The sequence below is a fragment of the Cetorhinus maximus genome, chromosome 9, assembly GCF_964194155.1.
Source record: "Cetorhinus maximus chromosome 9, sCetMax3.hap1.1, whole genome shotgun sequence".
Lineage (NCBI taxonomy): Eukaryota > Metazoa > Chordata > Chondrichthyes > Lamniformes > Cetorhinidae > Cetorhinus > Cetorhinus maximus.
Window position 1 is genome coordinate 13996326 of NC_135887.1, and position 14950 is coordinate 14011275.

Consider the following 14950-nt stretch of genomic DNA (forward strand, 5'->3'; position numbering starts at 1 on the left):
GCTAACAGTTACGGGCACCTTTGTTACAATATTTAATCTGGAATGCAACCACATCAAACATAACTGCCAGAGTTGAAATCTATTTGCCAGAAGAAATACCAGTAAGCAAACTTTATACCATGTTTAGACATGAAATGTTACATTTCAACTCATTAAATGTTTATGGTGAGGCTTAATGTGGAATACATGGAATAACCTGAGCTGCAGTAGAAGGCATGGAAGTGTTGAGAAAATGAATTTTTGGCATATCAACTCCTGTAGGGTAATAGTATCTTTTGCAGGTAACAGTTGCTACTGTCCAAATCACCAGGTTTCAGATTTTTTTGAAACCAAATTTTTTCCAGGCAGCACCATTTATATTAGACATGGAAACATTAAACCAGTAGCAGATGGGATTCTCGTTATCAGACGCTTGCAGTTAGTTGCTTGACAAAGGCTTTGCATTAGAATTGCTGCTAAAGTGTGATTTCTTTTGCTGCACCAGTGTATCGCAGATTTTAGGAAGAGCGAGCCACAAATATAAGTTCAGAATAAAAGCATAAATATACAAAATGAACATTGCAGCTCACTTATCAAGGCCAACTTCATTAGAATTTTGATTGGCAACTGGGAACTTAACCCTATGCAGCTTTAAATTACCATTCTGCATTCATTACTGAAAGTTTAAAATATTACACGTGATGCACTGCATGTAATTTACGCAGCTACTGTAAATTACCTGCTAATGAGCACATTGTTCTTTCCAGAATTGATGTTCTGTTTACAGATTCTCAACACTGGAATTATCTGGCTGTTTTACTGTTACTGCTATTGAACTACAGAAGTTATAATGGCAGGCGGCCACAGAATTCACAAAACAACACTGCACACTCTCCAGAATGAACAAGAAATTGCATTGATTGGACACGACAAAGCAGAACTTGATGCAATTCCTAGTGCTGATGTGACATTTTAAGTTGCACTTTATTTCTCCTTCGACACTGGCTCCTTTATAAGCTATACATTATTCTTTCTTCCAAGCGAAAAGTTTTCAACCAAAGGCATTTTATATATGTACCAAGGAGAGAGAATTTGGTGGTGGTTGGGGGGAGGGGGGGGGATGGTGAATGGGTTGGGGGAAGAGGTGTTGCTGTGGATCATGTGCAAAAAGGATCAGAGAAATCATAAATAGAAGTGTTTCCAAAATAAGTTCAAGGACAGTCTATAAACTGGGCAACTGGCTTAAAGTCTAGATTTTTTTTGTAAAAAGCATGGTGCACATTTCACTGCAACAAAAAAGAGCAAAGGGCTTTTTTAATGATTCATTATTCTAAAGCACCATTTGAACTGATAGATGCTGCAAATAGCCTTCAACAAAGCAGATTTTACACTATTCTGTCCTAGAAATTATTTTTCTTTTTACTATTTCAAGTCAGAGTATATCCTTCATAAAATAAGTGGCTCCTGCTTCAAGCAGTGTGTGTTAATCAGATTAGGCACAAAGTTTTCATATGTTTTAAATAAAAGGACAGCTATTAAAACAAATGGCACTAGTTGCTACAAAATCTTTCAGCATGTTTTTCTAGACATTTACAAAAAATGTTCAGTTTAAAATGGCTGGGTATCTTAGTTAAAAGTGTTGCATATTTAGTGGTTTTTTTTCATGGTATGAATAATTGCCACTAAAATCTTTCTAAAACATATGAATGCAATGTGTCTACTATGGGAAATGGTGTTACAAAGCTTGTCATTCAAAGCATCAATTTTGGTTTTAAAGTTAGTTAAGTATCCACTTGAATTTTCAGTTTTAAGGTTAATGTACTGTCCAACCATATCTAGCTAGCTAACGGCGTGCACTAAAGGAGACTTATCAATGCTCAGATGCAGTGCTGTCTGAAGTGCTTTTAATCCTTGGATAGTACACACCCCAGACAGTACTTTTTGATTCTCAGTTTAGTTACACTGTAACCATAAAGCAGTTATCTTTGCAGGGGTCAAATTGAATCAATTTTCTTCAGCAGTCACTAGTTAGGCCTTGTTTTTGATCATTGCTACTGCATTTCAAGATTGGGGAGCATGACATGAAGGCTTAAAGAGATAAAATAGTCTCATTTATTACATATCGTGAAAGCCAATTTTAAAATGTAATTATCTGTGAATGTTAATCCCAGCCTGAGTGGGAAGTCTAACAATGGTCTTCAGAATTCATCCATTGCAACTGATTTCACTAGATTCTTGGTTGTAATCCTTTATAAGGGGCTAACAGATTGGTAGATAATTTATGGACAACACCTACACACTCCTCAAATGAACCCTAGTACCACACAAAGTGATTTAAAGATTGCAGAATCAACACATTTTTTTGTGCTTTAGACTACAATGACGGTGAAAATAAAGATCATTTCTGATAACTGTTGATATAATTTCAGTCATATTCAGTGCCCTAATTATCCAATCAACTTCTGCTTTCCAGGTCTAATATGACCAATGCTAGCCCTTGTTCTTTACCTATGGTACTTCTAGACAACGTATGTAATTTACAGTATACAATTCGGATTCACCATGCATGAATACTTTTGTGTAACATTTAATAGCTCAATCTACATCCAGAATAATTTACATGAAAGGACAATAGTTATTAAACAGAGCTTGATGGGTAACCATGGTAACTGAGTGCATCCGGAGGTTGGGGGAGGGGAGGGGGGAGGTTTGGGTTAGGGTTATTCGGAAAGGGAAAGAAGGGGAAGGAGAAAAAAACCAGAAGATCATTTCTATCAGCGGCACTCCCAGACCTTTACCGTTTGATCTACGCTTCCAGTGACAACAAATGGACCCGTCTTGTGGAAATCTGTGGAAGAAAATGAGGATTAAAAATGAGACAAAAAAGTCAGTTCATTGTTTCACTGACATCAAAACAATTCAAAAGACAACTTCCAAATGAAGCTGACCAACTGAAGGATGAGTTGTCAAACATTTGTGTTCCTTAATTCATGAAACATAGTTGAAGGTCCAAGGACTACAGCATTGGGCAATGCAAGGGTTCAAAAGAATATAACAGATGAGAGGGAGAGATGCAGTGATTACATTATGCTAGCTGTAACACAGGTACTAAGGAGTTCAATCATTTTGAAATATTAGGAAAGGATAGTAAAAAAAAGGTTCAATGAGTCTCAAGTTCAACTGCAGTGTGAAGGATGCAAGTGTAGCATAGCAGATTTTGAACTCAGGACAGAAAATAGAAAAATTAGAGGAACGACGGCTACAATAGTTCTAAAAGACAAAGTTTCTATGGAGATGGGTTACAGGACAAAGGCGAGAGAAGCATCACCTAAATGAACAACAACTTCCTTATCTTGGAGTGCACAAATTACTGGAACACCTCCTGATATGGAAATAGTTTAAGGTTTAAGGCAGTTCTGGGCTTCATAATTTGGCAACCTGTTGAGGAAATGAACACCACAAGAGGAAATTTCTTCAAGGTAGTTTTAGGAATGGAAATGTGGGATTATGGGAGATAGGGAGCCCAGCTATAAGAGAGAAGATGAATGGTTCAACCAAAAGTAAAAGATGGTAGATGTTGTTAAGACCGGCTTATGTTAAGAAGCTGTTTCTTTGAAGAACTAAAAGTCAAGACTTCAATCACATTGCAATGGCAGGAGGGACATCAGTCAGCTTGTAAAACACAACAATTTATCAGAGCTACAAGAACTGGGACCTGTTTACAATCACAACCACCTCTACCAAATCCGATCATGGCAAACCCCTCCCCACTCAAAAAATCAGCGCGAACACATCTATAGTGCTACGTAACATTACAGCAACATTCCAAAAGATTTCTAACTTTAGAATGGAAGCTTCCTCTTATTAGTCAAATCTTAGCTATGCCCGATTGAAGTTTATCTTTTTAAACTTGAAATAAAAGCCTTCCCATCAAATCAAACTGCATTATATGAAATCAAATGCAACAGCAACATTCCATAATTTGACTGGGACACCATTACAAAACTAAACAAACATTACGTCTACATACAAAAGTGGCTGCAGTACAAAAATCTTGAGTAAAAGATCTGGCAGCATAAATCCTCAACCAAATGTTAAAAAACAATCAATGGAGCAAAAATTGTGATTATGCATCTTGGCCAAAATATTCAATCTCAACACTTATTAAATTAAATCCCCCTAAAAAGAATATCATGAGTAAATTCAAATATTTGCAGGCTTATATGTGCCCTAGGTAAACTAGGTAATTTTAATTTGGGGCAGAGATAGCAAGAAAAGTTCAGTTGCTCTTGGCTCCTAGAGTATTAGTTTAAGGGTAACTTAGACTTTGCTAGATAATATGTTTGAGATCAAAAAGGTTACCTTTTTAAAAAAAATGTATTCATTCATAGGATGTGGGCACCACTGGCTAGGCGAACATTTACAGGGCACCATCTACAAGGCACAAGTTAGGAGTGTGATGGAATACTCTCTGCTTGCCTGGATGAGTGCAGCTCCCACAACACTCAAGGAGCAACCTGCTTGATTGGCACCCTATTCACAAACATCCACTCCCTCCATCACCGACGCACAATAGCAGCAGTGTGTACCATCTACAAGGTGCACTGCAGAAGCTCACCAGACAGCAGCTTCCAAACCCATGACCACTACCATCTAGAAGGACAAGGGCATGGGAACACCACCTGGAAGTTCCCCTCCAAGCTACACACCAATCCTGACTTGGAAATAAATCGCCGTTCCTTCACTGTCGCTGGGTCAAAATCCTGGAACTCCCTCCCAAACAGCATGGTGGGTGTGCCTACGCCATATGGACTGCAATGGTTTAAGGCGGCAGCTCACCAACACCTTCTCAGGGACAATCAGGGATAAGCAATAAATGCTGGCTGAGCCAGTGATGCCCACATCCCATGAAAAAAAATAATTTATTGCCCACCTCTAATTGCCCTTGAGGTAGGTGATGGTGTGCTGCCTTCTTGAACCACTGCAGTCCATGTGTTGTAGGAACACCCACACAGTACTACTGGGAAGTGACCAGGATTTTGACCCAGTGGCAGTGAACGGGCGGCAATTTAGTTCCAAGTCAGGATGGGATGTGGCTTGGAGGGGAATTTGCAGGTGGCGGTGTTCCCATGCATCTGCTGCCCTTGTCCTTCTAGGTGGAGGTCACAAGTTTGGAAGGTGCTGTCAAAGGACCTTGGTGAGTTGCTGCAGTCCATCTTGTAGATGGTACACACTGCTGTCACTGCACGTCAGTAGTGGGGGGAATGGATGCTTATGGTAGTACATGGGGTGCCAATAAAGCAGGTTGCTTTGTCCTGGATTGGGTTGAGATCTTGAGTGTTGGAGTATATTCAATCACACTCCTGACTTGTAGATGGTGGACAGGCATTGGAAAGTCAGGTGGTGAGTTAATCACCACAGAATTCCAAGCCTCTGACTTGCTCTTGTGGCCACAATACTTATATGGCTGGTCCAGTTCAGTTTCTGGTCAATGGTAACCATCAGGATGTTGATAGTGGGGGATTCAGCAATGTTAAGCCATTGAATGTCAAGGGGAGATGGACAAATTCTCTCTTGTTGGAGATAGTCATTACCTGGCACTTGTGTGGCACGAATGTTAATTGCCACTTATCAGTCTGAATCTGCTTATGGTCACGGACTACTTCCAATATCTGAGGAGTTGCAAATAAATGGTGAACATTCTGCAAACATTCCTACTTCTGACCTTATGACGGGAGGGAAGGTCATTGATGAAGCAGCTCAAAATGTTTGGGCCTAGGACACTGGCCTGAGGAACACCTGCAGCGATGACCTGGGACTGAGGTGACTGAGCTCCAACAGCCACAATCAACTTCCTTTGTGTTAGGTATGACTCCAACCAGCAGAGAGTTTTTGCCACCACCTCCACCGACTACCCCCCACTGTCCCACCTGCCCCCCCACAGATTCCCATTGACTCCAGTTTTGCTAGGGCTCCTTGATGCCACACTCAGTCAAATGCTGCCTTGATGTCAAGGGTAGTCAGTCTCACCTCTGGAGTTCAGCTCTTTTGTCCATGCTTGGACCAAGATGTAAGAAGGTCAGGAGCTGAGTGGCCCACGCGGAACCCAAACTGAGCATCCATGGGCAAGTTATTGCTGAGCAAGTGCTGCTTGATAGCACTGTTGATGACCCCTTCCATCACTATGCTGATGATTAAGGGTAGACTGATGGGGCAGTAATTGGATGGGTTGGATTTGTCCTGCTTTTTGTGGACAGGACATACCTGGGCAATTTTCCACATTGCCCGGTAGATGCCAGTGTTGTCACTACTGAAACAGCTTGGCTAGGGGTGTGGTTACTTCTGGGGCACAAGCTCTTCAGTATTATTACCATAATGTTGTCAAGGCCCATTGCCTTTGCAGTATCCAAGGCCTTTAGCTATTTCTTCACATCACGTGGAGTGAATCAAATTGGCTGAAGAATGGCATCTCTGATGCTGGGGACCTCAGTAGGAATCCGAGATGGACCATCCACTGAACACATCTGGCTGAAGGTGACTGCCAATGCTTCAGCCACTCAGCACTTCTGGCTGAAGGTGACTGCCAATGCTTCAGCCCTGTCTTTTGCACTGGGCTGGGCTCCCCCATCATTGAGGATAGGGGTATTTGTGCATTCTTCTCCTGTTAGTTGTTCAACTATCCACCACGACCATTTATGACTGGATGTGGCAGGGCTGCAGAGCTCAGATTTGATCTGTCGGTTGTGGGATCACCTAGATCTCCATATCACATGCTGCTTCCGCTGTTTGGCATGCAAGTAGTCTTACATTGTAGCTTCACCAGGTTGACACATTTTTAGGTAGGCCTGGAGCTGCTCCTGGCATGCCATCTTGCCCTCTTCATTGAACCAGGGTTGGTCCCCTGACTTGAAGGCAGTGGCAGTGTGGGGGATATGCTGGGCCATGAGGTTACAGATACTATTGAACACTATTCTGCTGCTGCTGATGGCCCACAGCACCTCATGGATGCCCAGTTTTGAGCTGCTAGATCTGTTCAAAATATATCCTATTTAGCATGGCGGAAGTGCCACACAACACAATGGAGGGCATCCTCAATGTGAAAATCTGCAAGGTTTTCCAACAGTTGAATCAATTGAATTATATCAATTATTCTGCAGGCTTAAACAAATATTAAGCATAGCTGGAAGTGTTGGAAATGTGAAACTATGTAACAGCTTTTGTTTGTTACACCAATGTCCTAGAGTGAGAGGTTAATTTATGGCACAACACCTTTCAGTTCAGAGAACATGCCAGCTCTCTGTCGAACAAGATAAATCAGTTCCATTCCCCAACTCTATTCCTGTAGCCCTGCAAGCTTATTTCCTTCAAGTGGTCCATCCAATTTCCTTTTGAAATTGACAGTCTTTGCTTCTACCATCCTTGTGGACAGAGTTTCTGAGGCTCTATTTTGGGTCTATATGTTCCCATGTCACATTTTATTATGTGTAGGTCATTCAACCCCTCAAGCCTACTCTATTATTCAATTAGATCAAGGCTGGTATGTGAACTAATTTTGCCCATTTTTGCTCCACATCCCTTGATACGCTTCCATCAATAATCTTAGCCCTGAAAGCTCTCCAGTTGCCCCAGATCCATGGCCGTTCAGTGGAGAATTCTTGATTTCTACTACCCTTTGAAAAAATGCTTGCCCCAATTTTGCTCCTGAATGTCAGAGCTCCAATTTTATGATGATGTCTCCTTGTTCTTGATCAGAGTGGAGGAAATAGTTTCTCAATATCTACTTTACCAGATCCCTTTAAGAACTTGCATTTATATAGCATCTTTAACTTAGTAAAACATCCCAAGGTACCTCATGAGGAGGTATTAGGACAGGTGACCAGAATCTTAAGGAGCTGGGTTTTAAGTAGCAACTTAGAGGAGGAAATTGAGGTTGAGAGATATAGAAGCAGAGAGTGGAAGCTGCAGAGCAGTGGGCCTAGGATGCCTGCGATTAGTGAACGAAGTAGTCAGAAATGGGGGAGTGGGGAAATCTTGGAGGGGTATAGGGCTAGGAGTTTTTTTTTCATATTTCAACGCCAAGAGTTCCAGTGTCACTGGTGAATCTGGGATATACCCCTTCCAGTACCGGACTCCTAAATCTCTCTGCTCCTCCAAAGTTGCACACCATTTAGAAAATAATCCACTTTGTTTTTTTAAGGTCCAAAACGAATGGGCTCAATCTGCAATGATTTTCCCACTCCCTTACCTATGTTCCATTGTAACTGCTGCTCCCAATTTTACTATTCCTTCTAACTTGGCAACAGCTACAAACATGAATGTGTGACACACTGTTCCATCAACTAAGTCATTAATAAATATGGTGACAAGTTCAGACTCCAGAACAAATCCCCAGCAACATCACTCATCACATCCCATCCTGATTCTCACTGCTCTGTATCTAGCTTAACCTATAGTGTGCTGTAAAAGCCTAGGTGTACATTTGGAGATAAGTTCTGTATTGCTGGTTTTCTGCAGTATGGGGCTCCTGCAGTAAATAATTCTGTCCAGGAAGAACAAGGGAATCTCTTACTTGGAAATGCTGAGTGAATTTGAAGAATTGGCTCATAATATTAGCAGTTAAAATGTGCACGAGCAAAATCATATGACATGAAGTGCTGAGTGTGCTATTTCTTTTAATGTTCACGTTAAATACATCGTTGCTGAATTTATCAATTCTCCATAAAGCTAGAAAAAATACAAAACACAAATTCAACATTTCATAGTTTGCATTTTTTGGTTCTTTCACATGTGGGTGTTGCTAGCAAGGCCAGCATTTGTTGCCAATCATTTATTGCCCTTGACCTGAGTGGCAACTAAGAGTCAACCACATTGCAGTGGATCTGTAGGTCAGGCCAGGTCAGGACTGCAGATTTCCTTCCCAAAAGGACATTAGTGAACCAGGTGGGTTTTTACATCAATCGATGATAGATTCGTGGCCACCATTACTGAGGCTAGCTTTAAATTCCAGATTTTTAAAATTGATTAATTACATGAATTTAAATTCCATCAGCTGCCCTGGTGGAACTTGAACCTATGTCTCCAGAGCAGTAGCCTGGATCTCTGGATTACTGGTCCAGTGATATTACCACTATGCCACTGTCTACTCATAAGTAGAGTGAATGGGTTGTGATAAACCAATAGATCTGAAATTACTGATGAGCAGACAGCAATATGTAATTAAAGCAATAAGAGAGGGTTAGCCTAGTACACATTCGGAATGCAGATTTAAGCAAAAATTAGCATATGAAACTGTTACTAAAATTGCTCATCAAGTTCTATTATGAAGTTTGTGAAAAATCAAGATACAAGTTTATAAGCCTACATGGGAATCTAAAATAGGCATCAAATTTCAACATACTTAAACAGTAGCTCACACAAAGGACAGGGAAGCATCAGGTAGAATTCTACTCATGATGGCAACCCAATAACCTCCACATGCATGAGTGGATATCACAAGGCTAGCTGTGATGCACTCCATAATGGCCCAAGAGTCATGTATATATAATAAATAACCACCTGGCCAAAGTAATCAAATTTCACCTCAGTGAGGGGACACTTACATTAGAGGAGGTGAATAGGGCCCTGATGCAGCAAGTTACTTGACATCAATCTGCACAGCACTCCATTTGTAAGCCCTTGCCAGATCAAGAGTTATTAAAAGCCACCCTTTCTCTGGTTTGTCTAATTTTCAATCCAACTTAAAAACTTGTCTCTTATCCCATGTAATCCTCTCTTGCAGATAAATGGGAACGAGGTACAATATCAAGAGCCTTACTGAAATTGAAAACTGTATTGTCATCAACGAAGTCAGTAAATTTGAAATCCTTGCTAATTCTCATGACCAAACCAAATCTAATGAGGTATTTCATTATCCCCTCTGTCACCAATAAACATTAGCTGTCTGCATTAACTCTGGCCATTTTAAACTGATATTTTATCTACTTTTGTATCTTGTGTACTATTTCACTTTCTGATTATTACACTTGGATGTCGACAAGGCCACAAAAGGGTTTGCTAAGGCAATCATATGGGCCGAACACCATGTGCTTTCTTTAACTTCTTCAGCCTAACAGTCACCAGCTTATTTAAAATTTCTGTTTAATTCAGTACTTTCTCCCCCAGCTCAGCACAAATTCAACTGATGCACGAGGGAACAGCCCATGGTCAGTTTAGCATATCAGAAACAAAATCTTGCTCGTTATCCCTTGGTCACTTTTTATGTCACTGGAATCTTTAAGCTACATTAGTCATTGGCTCTATTTTCAACAAAAGTAATCATGGAGATCGAGGCTGTGTACTATGCTCCCTTCAAAGCGAATAAGAATGGGATTGATCTTAGCCTGTACAATGAAGGCCTGCACATCTTGCATGAATTTCCACAATATTATCCATTTAACTTTCCAGGAACAGTTGATTTCCTCATACTGCACACTATCATGCTAAAATCATTATGATTTCATTATAATCATGATATTCCTTGCTATCTTAACCATATGTCCATGCGGTGACATAGCCAATCTACTTCTCTCTTATGGCTTATTCTGCACAAGTTATCTCGAGGTTACTAACCTTGAAGCCCTGCACTATATTTTAGTACCTGGTCACACATTTTTACAGGATTTTTTTTTTCCAACTGCTCCACTGTATTTCTTACCCTAGCATATGAAAGGCAACACCCATTCAAAACTTACAAAGCCACAGAACTATGGCTTATTATTGGTTCCTCAGCCTCCTTCTTCCCTTGCGGGTAGTGACTTATTTCCTACCTTCTGCTTCAATACTTCTACCTTGAATTACTAAATTCTGCAAAATATCTTACAGAAATGTTTCCTTTCTTCATATTTTGGAGTGCAGTTAGCTTGTCCTCAACCTCAGCATTCTTCTATTTGAACAACACAATTCCAATACTTGGAGCACATGTATTCTTTGTGGGTATTTCAGATCCAGATCCAGAGTGTCCCATTTGCTAGACACTACTTAATTCTGTCGGAGATTAATTATTAATCCTGGGTGGGTTCGAAAGAAGAGGGATGGAATTTCAGCTGAAATCCAAGTGGGGTCTTATTCTATTATGCAACGCTAAGGTGAAGGCTTGGCGGTTACAAGGTCATAACTAGTGAAAGTACTTATGATGAATTATCACATACATATTAAGAAATTAAACTGCATTACTTTAGTGATATTTTCTACAGTACTAATAAACTGAAGTATTAAATAAGTTTAGTGATAACATTATTACATATCTGCTTAGAAGCTTCCATGAATGAGTAAACCAAAATGGGAGTGACAAGCTGAACACTATTTGAAATTATTTTCAATTTTGTAGGCTGTCTTTATAAAGTAATCACTTCTGTCTGAACTAGTACTGAGTTTGTACTATTTAGTAGTTATTTTTATTATTTAGGTGAGAAACATTTTTCACAAAGCTAATAAATCTATATGGAAATGCAAAGTACCGTCCTCCCTAATAATGACTTAAACTATTGTAACCATACATACCAAGAGAGGTTACAAAGTGTTCATGTGCATTCAGGGTCTTCATGCACCGTTTGTTCTTGTAGTCCCACACTCTAATGGTTTTGTCATCAGCACAGCTCACAATAAACTTTCCACCAGGATGAAACAGAGTACCACGTACCCAGTTATCATGGCCAACCTAAATTTAACAGAACACATCATTAGGGAGTTTACCACTTTGAAGACTGCCAAAACATTGCTCCGACCATGTTTTCCTAAAGAAAAATGGACTAAAAATTGTGGTACATATAATAGACTTGGTTTTCTACCTTTGGCAAATTGGAAACTTTTTTCTTTAATCTAGGCTGGTATGGGCCATTGGCTTAAATAGCCATAGTCAGTGCAATTTCATATTAGGAAGCACATTTTACAGCCTTCAAAATTTATCTTGCTTCCTGAGGTACCATGATTAGGTCCAAGAAGCAGCTAACTGCTCAAACAGAAAAAAGCGCTCTCATTCTTCCTTACTACAAGCTCTTCAATGGATTAGAAGTATCTACTTCGAAGATGCAGGCAGCATAAAATGAACCAAGTAGTGAAAACCGAAATTCTGGTGAAAAGACAGTATTTTAAGTAAGTGTTTTGATGCTTGCAATATGTTAAAGCAACTACTCACTGTTTCCATTTCAAAAGAAAAAAAGTTCACAATCCTTAAAGTGAGAAATCTTTAAATCTGCAGGGTGAACATAGTATTCACATGCGAACATGTCTGATTCAGATAGCTATATGAAATTTAGCATGGGTCAGATTCTTGCTGAAATAATAATTCACTTTGTTTCCAACTCTCCTCCCTGTGCCCCCCACTCCCCAACAGCAATCCAAAACTAAGTTGTTACAAGTGCTGTGCTTTGGAGGAACTTAAAAGCCACTGTAACTTTGAGCTTCCTTGGCTCAGTGTTAGTAAATGGTCACTTCAAGTAAACCATCATCCCAAATTATACTGGAAGACAATGTTGGTATCGGTCGAAGAATTAGAAATACAATTACAATACTTTAAGGTCTCAAAGCAATTAATACAAAGCATTTTTTGGCTATCATACACCACAAGAACAATGGAAGTAGCATATGTTCTAATTTACTGGCAACGAGGTAAATAAATTCAGAACTTGCAGCACTGCATTTTAAAAATAATGAGTTACTGCTGACTATGCAGTCAACATTATGCTGTTAGACTGGGTGAGCACTGGTGGGCTATTCAACAAGGGAATGAAAGAAAAATTAAAGCCAAACTAATATGAACTCACTGAATGACCATATACTTGGCACTTTAAGAGGTCAATAGGAGCAGGATCCTAACTAACTGCTTTCTTTTCTTAGCTCAGCAGTAATAAAATTATATGGCCACTTCTAACATACTTAAGTTGGGGTCAAGCTCTGGGTTTTCTCAGCCAACGTTGTTCAGTGCATTGACCAAGTGAGCCATTGGCGAAGGAACTGACCATGTCTACTTAAATTCTATAAACTATCTCCAATATGTATTTCAACTTGTGGCGTGCACTCACCAGTGTCATAAGGCACATTCCAATGCTAATATCCCACATCTTAATAGTCTTGTCTCTGGATCCTGACAGCAGGAAAGGTCCAGGTTTGCCACTCTTTTTAGTCTGGAAGGAACAAAATTGAAGGTGCTAAAAAATGTATATTAAAGTACATTATTGTAAGGAAGAGATACAATTTTCTGCTATTTCAATACTACATGATGTTTGTCAAATTATATTATTGGTTATTTGCATTTGGTTTAATTTCCCAGATTATGATAATTATTCATGGGGCCATTAATTTGGACACAAGTCAGAGTAGGCTAGTTAATGACAACATTACATAAACATAGGTCCATGTGATACTTGCAGATATTGGTCACAACACAACAAAGTTATTACCATAACTACTGCATAATGCACGTTAGCATTTTGTAAGATAAACAATCCAAAATGACTGTTTAATAAAAAGCATAAAGTCAGGCTGAAAATATTCACCTCAATCTGGGAACCAATTGCATATTTCACTAATTTTATTTAGTATAGCAGATATGCCAGTTAAAAAATTGAGATTTCAGAAGCATTATATAAAACCATCACGGCATCTCACACAGGATATCAGTTGTAAGTCAAATAGTTGATTGTTCTAATAATCCAGTATCTTGAAATAGAAATTCAGTCAAATAGAATATCTAACCTGTTGACCTAAATCTTTTATTCAGCATGAAGCAATGCAGAATGCACAATGACAGCTAGTCCCATCATTATTTGCTGAAGTTAAAGGGCTCAACACAGAAAACAACAGCTGACATAAATGAGAAATCTAACTAACAAACACTTATGACCAAAAGTGGATTCTACTATCTGTGAACTTCTAATTGACAGCCTGGATAGTAGGAAAAAATTCAGCTAACAGCAGAGAAGGATAGTGGCGAAGTGGAAGCCATAACATGCTTTATGTGCCCACAAGACTACAATGCACAGGACAGAAGCCCAACTATAAACTGGATCACAAGAGTTACTGAGCTGCCTAATCTTGGGAGGTACAAATGCATCTTTGCATCACAATCTAAAGAAAGCAATTTACTTCGATTCTAGAATACTAATAATTAAAACAGCAATTTATGCTGACATTTCCGTGCAGTGCCGAGTGCTGCACTTTTGGACGAGACCTTAAACTGAAGGCCCACCTGCCAGCCTAGGTGTATGTAAAAAGATCCCACGGCGCTATTTGAAAAGACAGCAGAGGGGTTTATCACCAATGTCCTGACCAAAGTTATGCCTCAATCAACATCTCTCAGCATGATCACATTGCTGTTTGTGGGAGTTTGCTGGAGCTGCTGCAACTTGGCTTCCAAGTTTCCTACATTATAACAGTGACTACAATTCCTACATTATAACAGTGACTACAATTATGGCTGCAAAGCACTTTGAGATGCCAGGTGGTCATGAAAAGCGCTATATAAATGCATGGCTTTCTTTACCCAGCTCCAGTACATTAATATTATTTATTAACACGCATTTAGATAACGTTTTTCACATATAAAAGCATCTCAAAGCTTGGTCAAACAGCTGGGTTTTAAAAGGAAGAGCTGGAGATGGAGAGGCAGAGGAGTTTAACGAAGCAAATATAAAGGATGGGATCCTAGGCAGCTGAATGCATGCCTCTGATAATGCGATGCAAAGTGGTGGCATGCAGAAGGCGTGACACAGGCCTGCATGAGGTTATGCAGATAGGATCATAGCCATGGACATTTAACTACATGTATGAGGCATGGCAATACATGGGTTGCTTGGATAAACTTAACGTGGGTAAGCAAGAACAGGCACGGGTGAGTAAGAATTGGAGTGGGATAGGATACAGGTTGCAGAGTTTTGTTTGAGTTGAAACGAGAGGATGGGAGCTTGGCCAGGACAGCATTGAAGAAATCAAGTCG

At 39.8% G+C, this 14950-nt stretch overlaps 1 protein-coding gene across 1 annotated transcript in view; it reads right to left on the minus strand.

The window, feature by feature from the left end:
* Window positions 1-2550: 2550 nt before the first annotated feature.
* Window positions 2551-14950, minus strand: part of LOC144684384 (lissencephaly-1 homolog) — a 98861-nt gene continuing 86461 nt past the window's right edge. The window contains exons 9-11 of the mRNA XM_078548093.1: window positions 13038-13139; window positions 11518-11674; window positions 2551-2827 (exon numbers count right to left, since the gene is read on the minus strand). Coding sequence (XP_078404219.1) covers window positions 2754-2827; window positions 11518-11674; window positions 13038-13139 — 333 coding nt within the window. The 3' untranslated portion in view covers window positions 2551-2753. The remainder of the gene's footprint in view (window positions 2828-11517; window positions 11675-13037; window positions 13140-14950) is intronic.